Below are 21,261 nucleotides of genomic sequence, written 5' to 3'. Positions count from 1 at the left end.
CAAGGGCACTGCCAGAATGAAAATTATGAAAGAAAGTGAAAACACTTTCTTTCCTCCTTCTTCTTTTCTGCTTTTTCTCTAATCAACGTGTATGAGTTTTACTGTCAGAAAACAATCTTAGTACAAAAAAAATCTATACTTGGCCACTCGAGCCTCGATTTAAATGGTTCCATTTCTCATCTGTCTTCTTAATGTCACAATCTGTCTCTACACTGATACGGAGCCACTCTAGTCAGCACAAGTCCTAGTCACAGAGGACGCCTGGGCTACAGAGACAGCAGAGAACAAGCCACTCTAGGAATTCACTGCCCGGCTCATCTGCGTCGGAGTGACGTCTGCTCATACTCACGCCGGTGGTGAGAACTTGTTTTCAAGTGTTCTGCCAGAATATTTTGATATCTGAAGGAAGAGGGGGAAGGCCCATAATTCTTTACCTTAGACACATTTTTCTACCCATTATTATCATGTCTCCACTCACAAAGTTAACATTTATTTTAATAAGGAACTGCTAAATGCAACAATTTGTCTTCATTCCGTTTATCGAATACCATGTCCTGGGCTTTGCCAAGAGATGATTTTCCTATTGATAGACTTACCTGTGGAGAAGATGAACACCGTGTTGTTCCAGAGCCCGTGGCTTTTTAAGGCTGCCGTGACATTTCCCACTGCTTCATCCATAAGAGACACCATTCCTGCGTAGTGATGTCTATTCTTATCCTGGATAAATTTGTATGGTTTCAGGTATTCCTCGGGGACCTGCAGGGGCTCGTGGACAGACTGAAGAGCGAGGTAGAGAAATAGAGGCTGGAAAGAGAGTTTGTGCAAATCAGTAAGAGGGTATGAAAGCCTTAAATAGAGACAGAAATCCAGATTTATCAGTTAATAAAAGTAATATCAACACAAACCACAGAATGCCGTGAAAATATCTGTAAATCATTTATCTGACAAGGGACTTGTATCCAGAATATAAAAGAACTCTTACAACTCAGTAAAAAAAGACAATTAACCTAATTATGAAATGGGAAAAGAACTGGAATAGACATTTTTTCAAAGAAGATACACAAATGACCAATAAACTCATGAAAAGATACTCAAAAGTTGCTTACAACTGTAGCAAGCTGTGGTGGGGGGGAAGAGGAGGGGTGGGTAATTGCTAACAGACATGAGGTCTCTTTTGGGGTGATGAAAATATTTTAAATTTAGATTGTAGTGATGTTTGTACACCCCTATGAATTTACTACTGAATTATATACTTTAATTGGGTGAATTTTATGGCATGGGAACTATTAGCATCAATAGATACTAAAAATGTAACTAAAGACACAAGACAAAGAATTAAAAATAAATACTTGAGTTCTAAATGGACTAGAAGGTTCTGATCCAAACAAATAATAATAATACCAATAATAACAACTATATATTAAATGTTGTTTATGTGCTAGGTACTATGATACTGATTTACATATTCTGTCTCATATAATACTCAAATCCAGCCTGTTACATCCATTTCACAGATAAGTTAACTGGGGCTTAGAAAGGTTATAGGATTTGTCCATGTTCATATTAATTGCAGAGCAATTTCTTATGGGAAACTCCACCATTATGGTGCAGATATGTACCAAGAGATGCTTTAGTTTATTGCTTTTGCCAAAAAAAAAAAAAAAAAAAAAAAAAAAAAGGTGCAGGGGGGCATCTGGGTGGCTCAGTGGTTTGAGCTTCTGTCTTCGGCTCGAGTCATGATCTCAGGGTCCTGGAATCGAGCCCCACATTGGGCTCTCTGCTCAGTGGAGAGGCTGCCTCCCCCTCTCTCTGCCTGCCTCTATGCCTACTTGTGATCTCTCTTTATCAAATAAATGAATTTAAATATTTTTTTAAAAGTTTCCACGCTTTCGGAGAGAGTTCAGGATTTTTCATATGAGAGAACAAGTGAACACCATACCTTGCTAGTCTTTGACTGAGGACCAAACATAATCCCAATTTAATTCCTGGAAACTCAGGAGTGTGATACGCTCCTTACCTTTTACACCAATTTATAACATTTAATATTAGTGGTATTCCAGGTCAGCCTCTCCTTTTTTAACGAGCCTTTCTGAAAACACTCTTCTTCATTGAGCTCCTACAGAATTCCTTAATGGGTTGAAAACCCTCAAAGAGACAACAAGGGCTCAACCCAAGAATAATAATACAATTCTGTTAAAGTATTTGAGGCATTTAAATCTCATAAATGAATAGGGGAAAGTCAGAAACCAGACTTGGGGGGGCGTGGCTCATATTTCATTCTTCATTACTGTTGAAATTAAAAAAAAAAAATTCTGTATTATACACCTTGCTAGATAGAGTAAGGAATATACATATAGAGAGCTCAAAAAGATACCCAAAAGATTATTTTTAGTTCAGAACTTTAGATCTTTAGAACTTGGCAACACCTTTTCCCCCAAATCCAAGTGTTAAAAACAGCTGTTACATATCAAAGTCATCACTTAAAACCTATTTCTTGAAGGAGATTAGGTGAAGGAATGGTAACTCTGATAACTAGAACCTAGGCTTCATTTTTCTAACCCGTCCACAGGAGAACATTCCAGGTCGCAACTCCAGAGGTCAATACTGCAATCTTTGACACAGCTTTAGCTCTGCCAGCGCGCCCCCCCAACACACACCCTCTCTACTCCAGCCACACGTAAAGCAGCACTTCTCAGCTCCTCCAGACCACAGTCCAGGGAACCCCAGCACATGCCCTGCTGGAGGGGCGGTGGTGAGGAAGGAAGCTGAGCTGAGACGCCTGGAGGGGCGATGGGTGCGCAGGGGCATCGGTGGGTGCGCAGGGGCATCGGTGGGCCCGCAGTGCAGGTGAGGGTCTGCTGCCGGAGCAGCCGTCGGGGACCTCAGCACTAGGTCAAACCAAGCCCTACCACCAGCCACGGTCTGGATGGGGACAGGATTATATATTGGAAGGCTACCACAGTTTGGAGGCCACATATTGTTTTTTGTTTGTTTGTTTGTTTGTTTGTTTTTAAGATTTTATTTATTTATTTGACAGAGAGAGATCACAAGTAGGCAGAGAGGCAGGCAGAGAGAGAGAGAGGAGGAAGCAGGCTCCCTGCCGAGCAGAGAGCCTGATGCGGGACTCGATCCCAGGACCCTGAGCTCATGACCTGAGCCGAAGGCAGCGGCTTAACCCACTGAGCCACCCAGGCGCCCCCACATATTGTTTTTAAAATCAGGAAATACCACATAAAACTCCGTGGTCTAAAAAAATAATATTCTTTAAGAATCAGAACTCCGACAACTCCTTGCCCATACTCCATCGGGTAACGAACGGCTGGAGCATGAAACGGAGGCCTCACTCTCAAGTGCTGTCCAATTCCTAGAGCCTCCCCCCTGTTCTCCCTGAGGGCCTTCCCTTAACTTAGGTCAAGGCCTGGCCCCCTGTAAAGCCCAGAGCCCGTGACCCAGGCGGAGCTTCTCTGGGCGGGGGCGGAGGAAGGAGAAGATACGCTCATCCGGCTCATTCGTGGCAACGTGGCAAAGCACACAGTGAAGGAGAGAAAGGGGAAGGGGGCAGGGTATTCCCAGCCAGTAAGTGATCTCTAGAGGTGATGGCCAGGGAGGAGTGCTTATGACTACATGGGGGGGGGGGGCTGATTCTCAGACCATCATTAGAGACTCTTACAAATATTCAGTATGGGGCTCTTGGGTGGCTCCGTCAGTTAAGCATCTGCCTTGGGCTCCGGTCATGATCCCAGGCTCCTGGGATGGAGTCCCACATAGGGCTCCCTGCTCAGCAGAAAGCCTACTTCTGGCTCTCCCTCTGCTGCTCCCACTGCTTATGTTCTCTCTCTCATTCTGTCAAATAAATAAATAAATAAAATCTTAAAAACAAAAACAAAAACCCAGGGTGCCTGGGTGGCTCAGTCGTTAAGCATCTGCCTTCAGCTCGGGCCCTTATCCCAGCATCCTGGGATCGAGCCCCACATTGTGCTCCCAGCTCTGTGGGAGGCCTGCTTCTCCCTCTCCCACTTCCCCTGTTTATTTTCCCTCTCTCACTGTGTCTCTCTCTGTCAAATAAAAACAAACAAACAAACAAACAAACAAACAAACAAAAAACCCCAAGTAGTCAATATGGAAATCATTCTACTCACTTTGTTAAATACAGCAGAACATTACCTGTTATCAGTTTCCTTAGAGACCCCTTACTCTTGAGGGGTCATAGTTTATAAAACTGCAGCAACTCCCCCATTTTCCAGGGGTCAGGCTTGTTTAGGTTCAAACAGAAGGAATATAGCTGAGAAGAGGGAGTGAAAAGCACCTCTGAGGGATGCGGACTGTGACCATCTCTGGCCCTGCAAGGGCCTCACACTGCTGCCAACCATATCCTAGAAACTTACAAGTTAGGGTTAAGGTGTTCCTCGAACAAAACAAGCGATCTTTTCCCCCCATGTCACCAGTAGTCATCAAGGACCATGCAGTGTGTGGGTGAACAGACACACATCAGTTCGTCTCTGGATCACCAGGAGGTGGCAGAATGATGTGCAGTACAGCCCTGTTAATAAGGTGAGGCCCAAGGCAACACAACCAACTGGCCTGCCCCTAGCTGAGGTAAGATCCTTGCCACACAGTGAACAGACATAGCTGATTTCCCCATACCTGCCTATATGGGTTCAGCTCACTGTTGACCTAAAGCAAGCAGCTGCCACCCTGAGGACAGACTCGGTATTAATATGCTATCTACTGACTTGAGTTCCAACCCAGGCATGCCTCACTCAGCCTTTGGAGACCAGTGGGCACATTCTGACCTGACAGACATTATGATTCAAAACATGATAATACTGGAGCTGATTTTGACCTCCACGGACCTCCAGGTCTATGCGGGACCCTGATCTTTCTCTTGCTCCTTCTTGGGTCAAGGTCCCTGCTGTGACCAAGCCAGCTATAGCTACCGCCTTTCCAGCAACCCTAACTATAACCCCTTCAGGATCCTTAGAAATACAAACAGAGTCCTAGAGGGGACTCATGACCAAATGCTTAAGTATTACACAAACTATGACATGATCACCTCAAGTTGTTAGCGTATAAGTAAGATGCTAAGGGGGTTCTTTTCCTTTTCTTACTATGCCATAGGTCTCCTAAGATACCTACTCTAAATATCCTCCCCATGCTAAGAAACAGATCCCAGTGAGGAAGAAAACCTTACTTTCTTTAGTATATTTTCCTAATTTAAAGTGTAAAATTTAAAAATATAGGATGCATTTTTTAAATCATTGTTCTATTGTTGGCTTTCAAATTAAGACATTTCTTTCCAACTCGTGGCAGGAAAAAATGTCTACCACTAGAAATTCACATTCGCTTTAAGAAGCTTCTAGTAGATTCGGTTTGTGAGAAAAACCTTTGTTTTTATTCTGCAGAGTGTTAGGGGGACTATTTTTAACTGAAGAATATGTTATGGACAGGTTGCTTTTACACTGTTGTGTTAGTACTAGGGGAATTTTCCTGGAGAAAAAAAAGACATTCCCTCCCAACACATGTGCCATGGCTATTAGCAGTATCTCCCTGAATCCAGCACCAACTGTGTTTCTGCTACAAATACCTCCATATGCTCTTTTCCCCTCAAGTGCTCTTTAAAATAGGCACATTTTTAAGATGGCTTGTGGACACTTCGTGTGTATTTCTATAATGATTTCCATCTTAGGATGGGTTACCTATGCTATAGTCTCTATAGAGCACCTAAGAAATTAGCACAGAATTAGATTCAACATTGGGATAAAATGAGGAAAAGCCCAGCTCCTGGAACTATGGGATGCATCATTTTACTGAGAACTGAAAATGTAAATGTCTGCATTTCCTGTCTTAAACGAACATTCTGGGGCTGTTCCTCAGTACTGATTATTTCATCCATTTATGCCTACACTTGAAGCTCTACCTTGAGGACGCGGAGAATGCTGGACACTGAATATTTCAGACACTGTTGGAAAGTCTCCATCCTCTCATCTGGCAATTCCCATAATGCTACCTGCGAGCAGCACTCTATTACTAACTCGAGTTTGGATGGCTTGCGAGCTCTTTGGGACTCATTTCCCCCAGTTCCCGTGCTTTCCGCAGCACACCAGATAAGGCAGCCCACCCACAAAGAACTATTTCATCCAGCTGCTTCCTCTTATCCGATTAATGTTACAGGCACTGTGAGAAAATACTCCATTGTTGCTTAATGGGAACTCATTTTTACTGTAGGCATTATAGCTGTTGCATGATTAAGGTGGTGTTTTACTGTAAGCCTGGAAAAGGCAGCTGGCTTGAGCTTGTCCCCTGTGTTTGAGGGGGGTCAATAGTGCCGGCACATTCAGAATCACCACTGGGAGGGAGATGAGGGCAGAGAGGTAATTAAATACCAATGACAGCCTCCCACCAGCATGAATAAATCACAATATTTGTTATTGGTCTTTATTACAAACTTTTCAGATGAGCCTGATATACTATCAGGATTGGAACCATCAAGCTGAATCATACACTGGAGCTAATAACGTCCAGTCTCGGATATGAGCTGTGAACCTGGGATGCCTGTTGAGTGCACTGAGCTCGGTAGTCAAACAGCATGGGTTTAAATTCTGGTTTGGACTCTCAGTAGCTTTGTGACCTTGAACAAATCTCTTGTTTGCTTATCTGTAATAGAGTGCCTAACTCAAATGACAGAACAAGAACCACAATTCCCTTAAGACCTCATCTTGTTCTTTGGGCTTTCAGCACTATCTATAAAACACCTAGCGGGGTGCCTGGGTGGCTCAGTGGGTTAAGCCTCTGCCTTTGGCTCAGGTCATGGTCCCGGGATCCTGGGATCGAGCCCCGCATCGGGCTCTCTGCTCAGCAGGGAGCCTGCTTCCCCCTCTATCTCTGCCTGCTTCCCCCTCTATCCCCCTGCTGCTCTGCCTACTTGTGATCTCTCTCTCTCTCTCTGTTAAATAAATAAATAAAATCTTTTTAAAAAATAAATAAATAAAACACCTAGCATACAGAAGAAAACTGAGAACCTAAGCCAATTACCTAGCACAGTTATCTTTCAGCTCTCTGAAAAGTGGTTCAGATTGACATTTTTTAAAAAGACTTTATTTAATTATTTGAGAGAGAGAGAGCATGCACACAAGTAGGGGGAGAGGCAGAGGGAGAGGCAGAAGCAGACTCCCCGCTGAGAGGGTACCCAATGCAGGGCTCAATCCCAGGACCCGGTTAAGGCAGACATTGAACCAACTGAGTCACCCAGATTCCCCTGTTTAAAACCTGCATATATCCACATATGTAAGAGAGTGTTCTGGTCTTCCACGTTCCACAGGAAGCGTGGCTACTCCAAGATGTCAGCATTGAGAGTGATAAAAAACCCAAGGTGGGCTGAGGACAGATATAAGGGAAGACCTCCAATACTAAGTTATAACAGGCAAAGGCAAAGCCAGGAAGAAACTATGTCAAAAAGGAAGTCACCTGCCAGGTACCACATCTGAACAGATATACAAACCTAAACCCAAACTGTGATCTGCCTTGAGGCCATTCAGTAATTGTCAAAGAAGCAAAGTGCAGAAAACTGCAAGCACCAGGTAGTATGGCACATTCTGTTATTTGCTACATCAGGGTCTTACTGAAGGACTAATTTCATCAGTGTTCTAATGTAAGTCTTAATGAAGCCACACTGTGGACCCAATATCTGACAAGATGAATCTGTGACCCAATTTCAAACGTATATTCAGAGAATTTAGTTTATGAAGGTAACTCTCAGTCAATAACAGCAACAGCTACAAAAACGTTTAGGGCAATTCACACTCTTTTCCATTTCTACCTTTAGACTAAGTCATAAGATTTTAGTACATTCCACGTATATTCCACGTATATTCCACGTTCATGGAGTGAAAGACTTAATATTGTTAAGACATTCATTCTCCCCATGTTGTTCTACAGATGCAAATCCAAAATGAAATGGATGAAATCCAAACCCATGCAGGAACTTTCTTGGTAGAAACTGACCAGGTGATTCTAAAATTAACATAAGAATGCAAAATATCTAGAATAGCCGAAATAACCTTGGGAGGCCAAATACAAAGAGGACTTGCCCTGAACCCAAAGTTTGTCTATCTCTTAACAGAAAGTTTGCCATAATACAGCCTCATCGTCTACACAAGCCTATCATTTTAAAAAGTCAACATACTAATTGCTTATAGCACATGAACCTAATACACCAAAATTATAAAACTATGTATCTACCAAAATACTACAGACCCAGTATTCCTCAAAGCATCATCTGGGGACCCTTGGTGTCAGAGTCACCCTTGATGAGTTTCATTAAAAGGCTGATGTGTGGGAGCACCCAAGTGGCTCAGTCAGTTAGGCCTCTGACTCTTGATCTCAGCTCAGGTCTTGATCTCAGGGTCATGAATCCAAGCCCCACGTTAAAAATAAATAAAAATAAAAATAAATTAATTAATAAATAAAATAAAATCCTGATGTATGGATTTCCCCTAGACCTAAGGAATCAGACCTTTAAAGAGGGGTTCCAGGAATTTCTATTTTTATCATGCTCCCCAGGCAGATACTGATACACTCCAAAATTTGAAAACAACTCCCCTGGAATTAATTAGATTTTTTTTCTCCCAACAAGCACCTTTTTCCTACACTCACCTGAAGAGATGCTATCTTAACACAATTTTGATATCAATAAAGATGCAAGACTTACTTTCTCTGGTGGGTGGTTAGCTATGAGGGCTGTAGCTCTTTCGGTAAATATGTTTGTTGAATACATATTTTTATATCCTGTTGCGACTTCTTCACCATCTCGAAAATCAAGAGCACATCGTGTGACATTTAGAGCATCAATTAATGTACAGCGCTCATGGGAATAGTAATCTTCACTACCTAGGAGATAACCTACAACAAGAATGGGAGATGAAAGTAGTCAGCATAGCATAAAACTTGTTAAACAAACTAATATTTCAGCATTTAATTGCCTAGTGCAATTGATTAGCCATGACAAGGCTAATCAAATGACAAGGCTAATCAGAGCACCACTTCTTAACATCTCTATATTTGCTAGCAGGAGGCATTAAAATGTTATTGTAAAAAAATTCAAGACCATTCCTCCTCAGTCAAGTCTTTAGAACACAAGGCTCTGTCATGTAACTCTCAAAGTGGGTGATTCCAAGTAAATCCGTTTTTAAAAATCAGAGTTTAAATTCAGTAAAGGTGATAAAATCTTAATCTTTTAAAGATATCTAATAGCAAAAACAGCATATGGTTAATGTGTTTTCTTACAAGTTTTTACTCTGAGGTAATCACATAAATGAACACAGCGTTCAAATAACGTTGATATTGACCTTGGGAGACTGGCTTCAAGGTTATTTAGAGAAGCAGTGCTGGGAGGAATCATCTTTAGTCAGATGCTGACACCCACTGGTGGAAAAACACAAACCTTCCCAAACAGGAGCCCTAGACAATTTAACCGAACGAAAAGATCAAACTGAAGTACATTTTTCTACCAACCATGATCTCATTTTCGCCGCCAATGTAAATGGCATGGACTGCCTATCCCACAATTTGCATGTAAACATGAAAGGAAATGGGTGTTCTCAACTAAAGCTGTTTCTGCAAATGTCCCATATTTTCCTAAAATATTAAGATAAGCTGTGCTGCATATTGTATGATTCCATTTCTATGAATTGTCCCAAAGAGGCAAATCTATAGAGACAAAAATTATGTTAGTGGTTGCCTAGGGCTGGTGGGGTTGGAGGAAAATGGGGAGTGACTGCTGGTAGAAAAGGGGTTTCTCCATTCACAAATCAATCAATGTGATAGAACAAATTAATAAGAGAAGAGAGAAGAACCACATGGTCCTCTCAATTGATGCAGAAAAAGCATTTGACAAAATCCAGCATCCGTTCCTGATTAAAATGCTTCAAAGTATAGGGATAGAGGGAACATTCCTGAACTTCATCAAATCTATCTATGAAAGACCCACAGCAAATATCATCCTCAATGGGAAAAAGCTTGCAGCCTTCCCGTTGAGATCAGGAACACGACAAGGATGCCCACTCTCACCACTCTTGTTCAACATAGTATTAGAAGTCCTAGCAACAGCAATCAGACAACAAAGAGAAATAAAAGGTATCCAAATCGGCAATGAAGAAGTCAAACTCTCTCTCTTCACAGATGACATGATTCTTTATATGGAAATCCCAAAAGACTCCACCCCCAAACTACTAGAACGCATACTAGAACCCAATTCAGCAACGTGGCAGGATACAAAGTCAATGTACAGAAATCAGTGGTTTTCTTATACACTAACAATGAAAATACAGAAAGGGAAATTAGAGAATCGATTCCATTTACTATAGCACCAAGAGCCATAAGATACCTGGGAATAAACCTAACCAAAGAGGCAAAGGATCTGTACTTGAGGAACTACAGAACACTCATGAAAGAAATTAAAGAAGACACAAAAAGATGGAAGACCATTCAATGCCTTTGGATTGGAAGAATAAACATTGTTAAAAAGTTTATACTGCCTAGAGCAATCTATACTTTAATGCCATTCCAATAAAAATTCCACCGGTATTTTTCAAAGAGCTGGAGCAAATAATCCTAAAATTTGTATGGAATCAGAAGAGACCCCAAATCGCTAAGGAAATGTTGAAAAACAAAAATAAAACTGGGGGTATCATGTTACCGGATTTCAAGCTTTACTACAAAGCTGTGATCACCAAGACAGCAGGGTATTGGCATAAAAAAAGACGCATAGACCAGTGGAACAGAGTAGAGAGCCCAGATATGGACCCTCAACTCTATGGTCAAATAATCTTCAACAAAACAGGAAAAAATATACAGTGGAAAAAAGACAGTCTCTTCAATAAATGGTGCTGGGAAAACTGGACAGCTATATGTAGAAGAATGAAACTCGACCATTCTCTTGCACCGTACACAAAGATAAACTTGAAATGGATAAAAGACCTCAACGTGAGACAGGAATCTATTAGAATCCTAGAGGAGAACATAGGCAGTAACCTCTTCAATATCAGCCACAGCCACTTCTTTCAAGATATGTCTCCACAAAAGCGAAAATGAACTTTTGGGACTTCATCGAGATCAAAAGCTTCTGCACAGCAAAAAAAAACAGTCAACAAAACAAAGAGGCAACCCACGGAATGGGAGAAGATATTTGCAAATGACAGCACAGACAAAAGGTTGATATCCAAGATCTATAAAGAACTCCTCAAACTCAACACACACAAAACAATCATATAAAAAAAAACGGGCAGAAGATATGAACAGACACTTCTCCAAAGAAGACATACAAATGGCTATCAGACACATGAAAAAATGTTCATCATCACTAGCCATCAGGGAGATACAAATTAAAACCACATTGAGATACCACCTTACACCAGTTAGAATGGCCAAAATTAGCAAGACAGGAAACAACATGTGTTGGAGAGGATGTGGAGAAAGGGGAATCCTCTTACACTGTTGGTGGGAATGCAAGTTGGTGCAGCCACTTTGGAAAACAGTGTGGAGATTCCTCAAGAAATTAAAAATAGAACTTCTCTATAACCTTGCAATTGCACTATCGGGTATTTACCCCAAAGATACAGATATAGTGAAAAGAAGGGCCATCTGTACCCCAATGTTTATAGCAGCAATGGCCACGGTCGCCAAACTGTGGAAAGAACCAAGATGCCCTTCAGTGGACGAATGGATAAGGAAGATGTAGTCCATATACACTATGGGGTATTATGCCTCCATCAGAAAGGACGAATACCCAACTTTTGTAGCAACATGGACGGGACTGGAAGAGATTATGCTGAGTGAAATAAATCAAGCAGAGAGAGTCAATTATCTCATGGTTTCACTTATTTATGGAGCATAACAAATAGAATGGAGGACAAGGGGAGATGGAGAGGAGAAGAGAGTTGAGGGAAATTGGAACGGAAGGTGAACCATGAGAGACTGTCAACTCTGAAGAGCAATCTGGGGGTTTTGAAAGGCTGGGGGGGTGGGAGGTTGGGGGAACCAGGTGGTGGGTATTGGAGAGGGCACAGATTGCATGGAGCACTGGGTGTGGTGCAAAAACAATGAATACTGTTATGCTGAAAAGAAATAAAAAATTAAAAAAAAAAAAGAAAAGAAAAGGGGTTTCTCTCTGGGGTGATGATAATATTCTATAATTGGACTATGAGGACCAGAGCACAACCCTGTGAATTTTTTAAAAATCAGTAAGTTGTACACTTTAGTTGGGTGAACTATATAATGTGTGAATTATATATACCTTAATAGAGGTATTAAAAAGAAATAAGCTGTGCTGGACTCTGAGCCATGTCCTAACAAATAATGCTTATGAATCTTAAAATGAGGTGGATAAAATTGGCCTAGTCCTTTCTACAGTTCTAAGCATTCTCTACAATCAAAAGCCTTACACTGTTTACATGAAAAAGGAATTCATTTTTAATTCATTTCCTCCTTTTCCATGATTCAATAAATTCAAAGCCTGGAATACAATGAATATCTTGGTCTTAAGACCACTTTATTTTCAATTTAATTTATTTACTTACTTTAGAGTGAGAGAGAAAGAGTGAGCATATGGGGAGGGGCAAAGAGAGAGAGGGAGAGAGAACCTTAACCAGACTCTGAGCTAAGTGTGGAGCTGGACGTGGGGCTTGATCTCAGGACCTTAAGATCACAACCTGAGCCGAAATTAAGAGTCAGAGGCTTAACCGACTGAGCCATCCAGGTGCCCCAGACCACTTTTTAAATGGTAATCTTTCCCCCAATATTTATAACAGAAAGGGAAATCAAATGTATTTGCTAATTAATATATAACAGAGGAGGAAATGTATCCATAAAATGATCTTAGCCCTTATACGGATAATTAGAGAGGCTAGGACACTGGGGTTCTATTTGGAATTTTTAGTAACTCCTGGGTGTTAAGAGCTTGAGGAAATCACTTAGAGTTATTTCTCTGTAAATGTAAACTGCTGTCTATTGAGAGAATGTAAGCATAGGATATACTTGATTAAAAGATGTATGGGGGCGCCTGGGTGGTTCAGTCAATTAAGCGTCTGCCTTCGGCTCTGGTCATGATCCCAGGGTCCTGGGATAGAGCCCTGTGTTGGGTCTCCCTACTCAGTGGGAGCCTGCTCCTCCCTTTCCCTCTGTCCCTCCCTGAGCTTATACATTCTCTCTTTCTCTCTCAGACAAATACATAGAATCTTAAAATTTTTTAAAAAATTAAAAAAAAAAAAAGATGTAAGACCTATCGGGATGCCTAAAATAAATAAATAAATAAATGAAGTACCAACTATAAATATTAAAAGGATATTATAAATAAGAAAATTCCAGGAATAGAACTATTTATTTATGTATTTGGCCAGAAGGATACCAAACAACCATGTGGCAATCACACACAGCTTTTCTCACAAGAGTGATTCACAAATTTGCACTTACATGCTGAGCCTGAAAAGGAGGGCATCCTATGCTTTTTTGGTGAAAAATCATAAAATACTTTTGAACAACTAAATCACCAACTTTTTATTTTAAGTTTTATTGAGCTATAAGTTACATCCCATATAAGTCACCTACTTAATGTACAATTCAATGGTCTTTAAGGTATTCAGAGCTGTGCAACGAGCCCCACAATCCTCTGACTGCTTTTTTTTTTTTTTAAAGATTTTATTTATTTAATCATGAGAGACAGAGAGAGAGGCAGAGGCAGAGGGAGACTCGATCCCAGGACCCCAGGATCATGACCTGAGCCAAAAGGCAGACGTTTAACCATCTGAGCCACCCAGACACCCCATCTGACTGCTTTTAAACAGAACACCTAAGTCGTAACGGTGAAAAAAGCTGCATGGTCATATTCCCTCCTATCTACAAGTCCCCATTAATGGCGGGTGTTGGCTCATCTGAATCCTGGGGCTTCTCAATTCTCATAAAAGGATATGATTTTCTTCTGTCCAAGTGAATTTTTAAATATGTGACTTGGATTTTAGTGAAAAAATTAAAATACCTATCATCCTTCCTCTTGCCAGAGCATAGGTATTGATCGATCTTTCAGCAAAGGTCTGACTGAAAACTGTCGAAGGATATACAGGCTGCCTTTTCCCTTTAGAATTTCCAAAATGACAAAGAGCTCTTCCACTCGGGCTGACTTTAACAGTTAATTGAGTATGTGGAGGATATGAATTCAGGTTCACCAAGAAAGAATGCCATGACTGCTCAGCCATGTCTGCTAGAGAACCAGGGCGGGAGCAGGGCACACGCGGTCTCCTGCCTGAAGTCCTTGCGTCTCAGCATTAACCTCGGATCCAACAGGGTGTGACAGAGCTGTGTGTTTCAACTGCATTATTTGGGCCCCCAGTAATCACTGAAATGGACTCTGGCATTCTGGCCCTACCCTGAATAAAAAGGCACGTCTCAAGAAACACGGACAGGAAAACCACCACTATATTACTAAAATGCTGGTTTTGAGGATCTTGTCCACCTTACCTTTCCCCAAAGGAGAAATTTCTTAGGTCTAAGAGCCAGAAAATACTTTACTCTTCCTGAACATCTGGTTTCCATTTATCTTACAAATAATGTGACTCTTACAGCTGTCTCCTTTTTAAAAAAAAATTTTTTTTTTTTAATTTGGACATAAGGAATCACAAGGTGCAGAGTTCGATGTGAAGCCCACCTATAGCCAGGTGGGTTTTTTTTTTTTTTTTTGTAATTTGGTGCCACGCCACAATTTCACCTTTTTCTACTCACCTTGATTTGTTACTCAATTTTTGTGAAGACTTTGTTTATTTGAGAGAGAGTCCAAGCAGAGGAGGAGGGGCAGAGGGAGAAGCAGGCTCCTTAATGAGCAGGGAGCCTTTTGCGGGACTCCATCCCAGGACCCTGAGATCATGACCTGAGCCCAAGGGAGATGCTTAACTGAGCCACACAGGTGCCTTCTATTTATTTTTAAACTTTTTATGTTCAGTATGTGTTCCTTTTTGGATGTAGCAGGTTGTAAATAAATGAAGAAACAAACGAGATGTAAACAGGTTAAAAGAGGGTAAGTTTTAAAACTAACCTAAGTTTTCACATTTTTATAGGGCTATCAAATCCATAAAATACTTGCTTTTTCTTAGTATCCTTCCTATTAGTTTGTTATTTACTCTCCCATTTTATTCTTTTGATTGGTCTTCCCCAGTCAGGCCATTTCAAAAACAGATCTCAAGAAGGGGAGAAGGATGCCAATGGAAAAGTGTCTCCTCTACCATCTCTAGAAGAAAAAAGAAAATCTTTGGGACAGCCCATGGAAAGAAAAAACATTCTTAACCTTTGTGAAGGAAATATTCTTGTATTGGGTTTTGTCTGGAATTTTTTTCCAAAAGCAAACTGTAGGGGTACCTGGGTGGCTAAGTCAGTGAAGCTACTGCCTTCAGCTTAGGTCACGATCCCAGTGTCCCGGGATCTAGTCCCACATTGGGCTCCTGGCTCAGCAGGGAGCCAGCTTCTCCCTCTAACCCCCACTCTCGTGCTATTTCTCTCTCTCTCTCTCTCTCTCTCTCAAATAAATAAATAAATAAAATCTTAAAAAACAAAACAAAACAACAAGCTGTATCCCCTTTTGGTAATAAGGTTCTCTAAGAGTACAATGGTCTCCGGTGTGGAAATAGCAAATCTTCACAGGCCCCAATGCAGCACTTAATATCCTGGCAAAGGTACGCACCTCCCTGTGGGCAGCTGCCCACCATGAGCTGAGCACTGAGCCATGGGTACAGAGGTGGTAGTAGAAAGTTGCCCCAAGGCAGTGCTGACAGATTCATTCTGTGTTCAAGTTTCCAGTCATTTCATTTGATTACACTTGGGTGTGTTTTTACAAGATGGGTTGCAGCTAGTCTAAGTTGTAAAAGAAACATGTGCATTTCCATTACCGAAATAAGTATCAAATCCTCGGCGGGTTGGAAGGCATTCTTTCCGGAACATTCCCAGGTGCCATTTCCCGACCATATGGGTAGTGTAGCCTGCTTCTTTTAGAAGCTGGGGCAGCAGTTTTTCATCCAGAGGGACACAGCTGGGCTGACAGGGCCAGATGATTTGGTGTTGTAAACCTGTGTGGATCTTAAAGAGACAAAACGTGAAATTATAAACTGCTGGTATTGAAACATCCTGAACAAGCAGATAAAGCGGTTGCTTAATTTATTGGATACATCTGCGGATGTGACTGTTGAACTCTATCCCTGTACCAGCTTCGGGACACTTTACTCACTTATTCAAGTAAGGTAATGGACATAAACAGGATTGGTGGGGGGAATGAATAAAAGGACTCTAATAAACATTAGCTATTTCAACAAATATTTATCAAGGAATTATGTAAGAAATCATCAACTTAGGATTTCACCTCCTACCTCAAAAGAAGTCACTGTAACACGAAGTGTGGATCTATCGAGGAAAAAGTGTTCCAATTTCTGTGCACGTGAGAAATTCATGTTAGCTGTGGAAGGAACTTCTGTAATCTTTCCAGATTTGGTGATTTTTTTTTAAGGGTTATTCAGAAATACAATGAAAGTAATGATTTGCTTTCCTTATTTCGCTTTATGGAAACCATAATTTCAAAAGCCAGTAACCGACTTTTTCTTAAGGAAAAAAAAAGGCAGCCATCTGACCCACATATTAGGAGTGGTTCACACAAGTATGCCCAGGGCGCAAGGACCACACCAGTCAGGCTTTAAGAAATGACCCCTGGTTGAGTCTTAGTGTGATATTCAGGTAGAATATCCACAATTACATGAGAAGCTATTAAAGTAACCCTTCCTTGGGACGCCTGGGTGGCTCAGTTGGTTAAGCATCTGCCTTTGGCATCCTGGGATCGAGTCCCACATTGGGCTCCTTGCTCAGCAGGGAGCCTGCTTCTTCCTCTGCCTCTGCCTGCCATTCTGTCTGCCTGTGCTCGCTCTCTCTCCCTGATAAATAAATAAAATCTTTAAAAAATAAATAAATAAATAAAGTAACCCTTCCTTTTCCAACCACCTGTGTGACGCTAGATGTTCTTCATAAACTTTAACCAAAACAATATATTACAACAGATTATAACAACCTAGCTATCTTCTAATAGAAGATACATACAAAAATACAAAACAGTATTATTATTCTCATGTAATTCTCTTATGTAGGATAATACAGTCATTTTTCATAAGCTATTAATGTTAACAGGTAATGGGTCTATTACTGCTGTTTTTCAATGAACAAAAGTACTTTTAAATTTCTATTTTAATTTCTGATACAGTGAATTTTGAAGGTGTAGCCCACAGAAACACAAGCTCTTTGGGGTCTTCAATAATTTTTAAGCACACGCAGAGGTCCTAAGACCCAAGAGTTTGAGAACTGGTCTTATAATATCCAGCAGAGGTCCCTGCTAGTGAGGGAAATAAAGTAGGACAGGGAAATGGTGACAGAGGTGATTTTTTGAGAGGGTGGCAAAATAAATTTGTGGAATTGCTATTTGAACGGTAATATGAATTGAGTGAGAGAGTTAGACAGCCTTGCCAAAATACAAGGCAAGAATATTCTAGGCATTAGAAATAAAAAGTGCAGAGGCCCTGAGCCCTGAACTTGCCAGATGAGTCTGAAGGCCTGCAGGGAAGCCGGCGTGGTCCCATCACAGGTCCTTTGCTGGTGGGCGGCAGAGGCCCCAGGGGCCTCCATCCTAGGCCGAGCACCAATTCCTCCCCACAAACCTCACACTTCTCCTCCCTGTCCCAGCTTAGCCAGGGAGGTGCTTTCCTTTGACTGATGTGGGACTAGGGTCTCCCCATCAACTCTGCACTGGACACTAGCCTTCTCAAAGGGCTAGGTACTCCAGATCTCCCTGGAATAAATGGGGCTCTGGGGACACAGAAGGTGGAGAGTGCCAGTTCTCAACCCAAGCCCTAAGTCCCTGGCCTCTGTCAGCTGTGAGGTGGGTTGCGTGCAATTATTAATAGATGGTAAAAGTGTGTTTACAAATGCTTTGCTGGCTTTTATCATTTAAGACAGAATACATAAAGCTCGGGGAGTTAAATCCTATCTCAGCTCTATCACCGAGGTCACAGTCAACATTCAACAGGTGTCACAGTAATAACCATCAGCTTTGTTACTAAGAACATAGTAAGCCTTCCCCATTACGCCACATTTTGCTTTTTAGAGAGCCGGTGTGGCACTGGAGAGAACATGCCCCTAGCCCAGAGCTGTCCCAGGAGCCTGTGGTGCTGTGTGTGAACACCAGATAAAATGTATACTCAGCTACTCGTCTATGGTTCCACAGGCATGATGGACTACTGACACATCTCTGGGTGTCTCAGTTCACATACTGACTTACACACACCAGATCCACAGATTTTTATTGCATTTGAAATACATGGCAAAAGATAGATATAAAGGAGAAGCTAAAAAAATAATTCACACTTACTATCTTTTTTCCCTGATTTATTATTAGCTACTATTGAATAGTTTTCTTCTAAGTTTTCACATTGCCTTGAATTTCATTTTTTTTTAAAGATTTTATTTATTTATTCGACAGAGAGAGATCACAAGTAGGCAGAGAGGAAGGCAGAGAGAGAGGAGGAAGCAAGCTCCCTGCTGAGCAGAGAGCCCGATGCGGGACTCGATCCCAGGACCCTGAGATCATGACCTGAGCCGAAGGCAGTGGCTTAACCCACTGAGCCACCCAGGCGCCCTTGAATTTCACTTTTTGTGGAACTTTCCAGAACCACCACTTTGGAGTAGTACTTGCCACTGCTTCATTTCCTTCTAGCTTTCCATGTCCTTTCAAAAGAACCACATACAATACCTTAAATGTGAAATTAAAATGGTTTTTTTATTAATCATTTTTATTAACATATAATGTATTATTAGCCCCAGGGGTACAGGTCTGTGAATTGCCAGGTTTACACACTTCACAGCACTCACCATAGCACATACCCTCCCCAATGGCCATAACCCAACCTCCCTCTCCCTACACCCCTACCCCTGGCAACCCTGTTTGTTTTGTGAGATTAAGAGTCTCTTGTGGTTTGACTCCCTCCTGATCCCATCTTGTTTCATTTTTTTCCTTCCCTAACCCCAAAACCCCCACCCTGCCTCTCAAATTCCTCATAGCAGGGAGATATGTGATAAAAATGGGTTTATTTTGAAGGTGATGGATAATTCCCTATCTTGTTTGTGGTGATGGTTTCACAGGTATATACCTATCAAAACTTAGCAAACTGTATACTTTAAATATGTGCCGGTTATTGCATGTCAATCATACATCAAAAAAGCTTTTTAAAAGTAAAAGTGAGTTTAAGATTTCTATTAAGATTTTTCACCTTTTTGGTACCTGGGTGGCTCAGTGGGTGAAGTGTCTGACTTGGGCTCCGGTCATGATCTCAGGGTCCTGGGATCGGGCTCCCTGCTCAGTGGAGAGTCTGCTTCTCCCTTTCCCTCTGTTCCCTAGTCCCCCTCCCTGCTCATACTCTCTCTTTCTCAAATAAATAAAAGTCTTAAAAGAAGAAAAAAAAAAAAGATTTCTATGCCTTTCCTAGAAATCATTGGACACCTCCCCTGGGATAAGTGCCAGATAGATGCCTTCCAGTTGCCTTCCAAATCTACTTTCTGTCTTCTGTCCTGCTCTCTGCCCTAGGAGGCTGACCTATGGGAACCAAATCAGAGGACTCTGTACCTTCTGGCTTCTGACTGGGTTTAGCCAAGGCGGACCCATGACAGGAAATTAGAGGGAGGGAAGAGATGAGTCCAAACTGCCAGACCCTGTCTCTCTGAGCCGGCCATCCTGAAGGCAGCCGTCTCTATGTGACACTCTATGTGACTCTCTATGTGACACTCTCTGGGTTCTTTCCTTCCCTCCTTTCTGGTCCAGGGCTAGCAACAGCTCCTCTGGGTTACACACCATTACTTGTGTTCCCTTTCCCCCAATTCACATTTTTTTGAATAGTCCCTTTATAAATAAACCTCCCTAAATGATCCTAATTTGAATGTGCTATCTCTTTCCAGCTGGGATCCAGAATAATAAGGATGCTACAATATCCAGGCTGGGGCAGGAAACATTGCTCTCAAAATACAAGCACACACACACACACACACACACACACACACACACACACACCAGATCATAAAAGGATTCTGTTCATGGTTAACAACGTAAAATTTCCTCAGTAGAAAACCAATCCTAGATTCAAAAGCTTTATAACATATACTAATTGGCAACGGTGCAGGATAAGGAAAGATAATATTGTAGGGAACCCAAGACCCAGTGGAGATAAATGCTATGCCCAGATTTCTTTAAACAGAAAGCTCATCCATCACACACACAGAATTAACTCTGATAGCTATAAAGCCCTGCCAAGGGATGCTGTGTGATTCGGTTTTCCTAGCCCATGGGCACCAAGCCAGGTGGTCAGCTGAAGCCTGTTTCTATTATCTACAATCATATGGAGCAGAGAATTTGTTCTTTTCAATTCCCGAGAATTTATGTGACAGAGCGTTTTTATGGCATTACTGGGGAAGCGGAAGCCAAACTCTGGATGGCAGCCAAAGACATGTTTTTAGTCTGTTCAAACACTATTTGAAGTAAGGAAGCTGTAATGTGTAGAGAAGCAGTAAACAGGCAAATGCTGAGCTGGTTCCAACCGAGCACTTTAGTTTAGCACAGAATTATAGATCCACACCACGCTTCGTGGGGCAGGATGATGACAGGGCACCAAGAGGAACCAATGAAAAAACAAGTGCCCTTTTGCAAACACAGCAGCCTCTATGACAATTCCATTCGAAACCCCCTCTTCAATGTTCAGAGAGCAGGTATGAATGGAGAAGATTATACAGCTAATAGTTCAGAGGAGCTGCTCTATACCGATCACGTGTGACCATCTCTTCTTCATTAAACCAAAGCCTCTTTCCAAAAACAGCTTCCTCTCTAAGATTTTACTGGACCGTCCAGGCTTTCCTGCACAAACGCAAAAGGTCCACAGAGTCCGTGAAGGACCTGGCTTGTCTCTAGGTTCTTTCCATGAGATAACTGATGAGCACTCCTGTGTGTGTGGTTTTTTGCATGTAAAATTTATCTGATCCTGTGAGTTACTCCAGCCTGTGTAAACATGGAAAATCCGATCACTGTCATCTCATGAACTGAAAAAGGAGAAAGCTCTTTCTCCTGGAGGGAGGAGGAAGGAGGGGGGCTCCCACCCTCAGAACCTCTTCCTATCCCCCCCTTAAGCAGTCCAGGCGGTCTGTTGATTGGCT

At 41.8% G+C, this 21,261-nt stretch overlaps 1 protein-coding gene across 2 annotated transcripts in view; it reads right to left on the bottom strand.

The window, feature by feature from the left end:
* The window catches only part of ARSB (arylsulfatase B), a 170,332-nt gene that overhangs the window by 136,402 nt on the left and 12,669 nt on the right, over nucleotides 1-21,261 (bottom strand). For both annotated transcript variants that reach the window (XR_014310136.1, XM_082724787.1), the window contains exons 2-4: nucleotides 15,924-16,110; nucleotides 8,708-8,898; nucleotides 597-804 (exon numbers count right to left, since the gene is read on the bottom strand). Coding sequence is in view for 1 of the 2 variants with exons in the window: in XM_082724787.1 (XP_082580913.1) it covers nucleotides 597-804; nucleotides 8,708-8,898; nucleotides 15,924-16,110 (586 nt within the window). In the remaining variant the exon portion in view is untranslated. The remainder of the gene's footprint in view (nucleotides 1-596; nucleotides 805-8,707; nucleotides 8,899-15,923; nucleotides 16,111-21,261) is intronic.

The sequence above is a fragment of the Mustela nivalis genome (genome assembly GCF_964662115.1).
Source record: "Mustela nivalis genome assembly, chromosome: 3".
Classification (NCBI taxonomy): Eukaryota; Metazoa; Chordata; class Mammalia; order Carnivora; family Mustelidae; genus Mustela; species Mustela nivalis.
The sequence above is the reverse complement of the archived record's forward strand: the minus strand, read 5'-3'. Positions and strand labels throughout refer to the sequence as shown.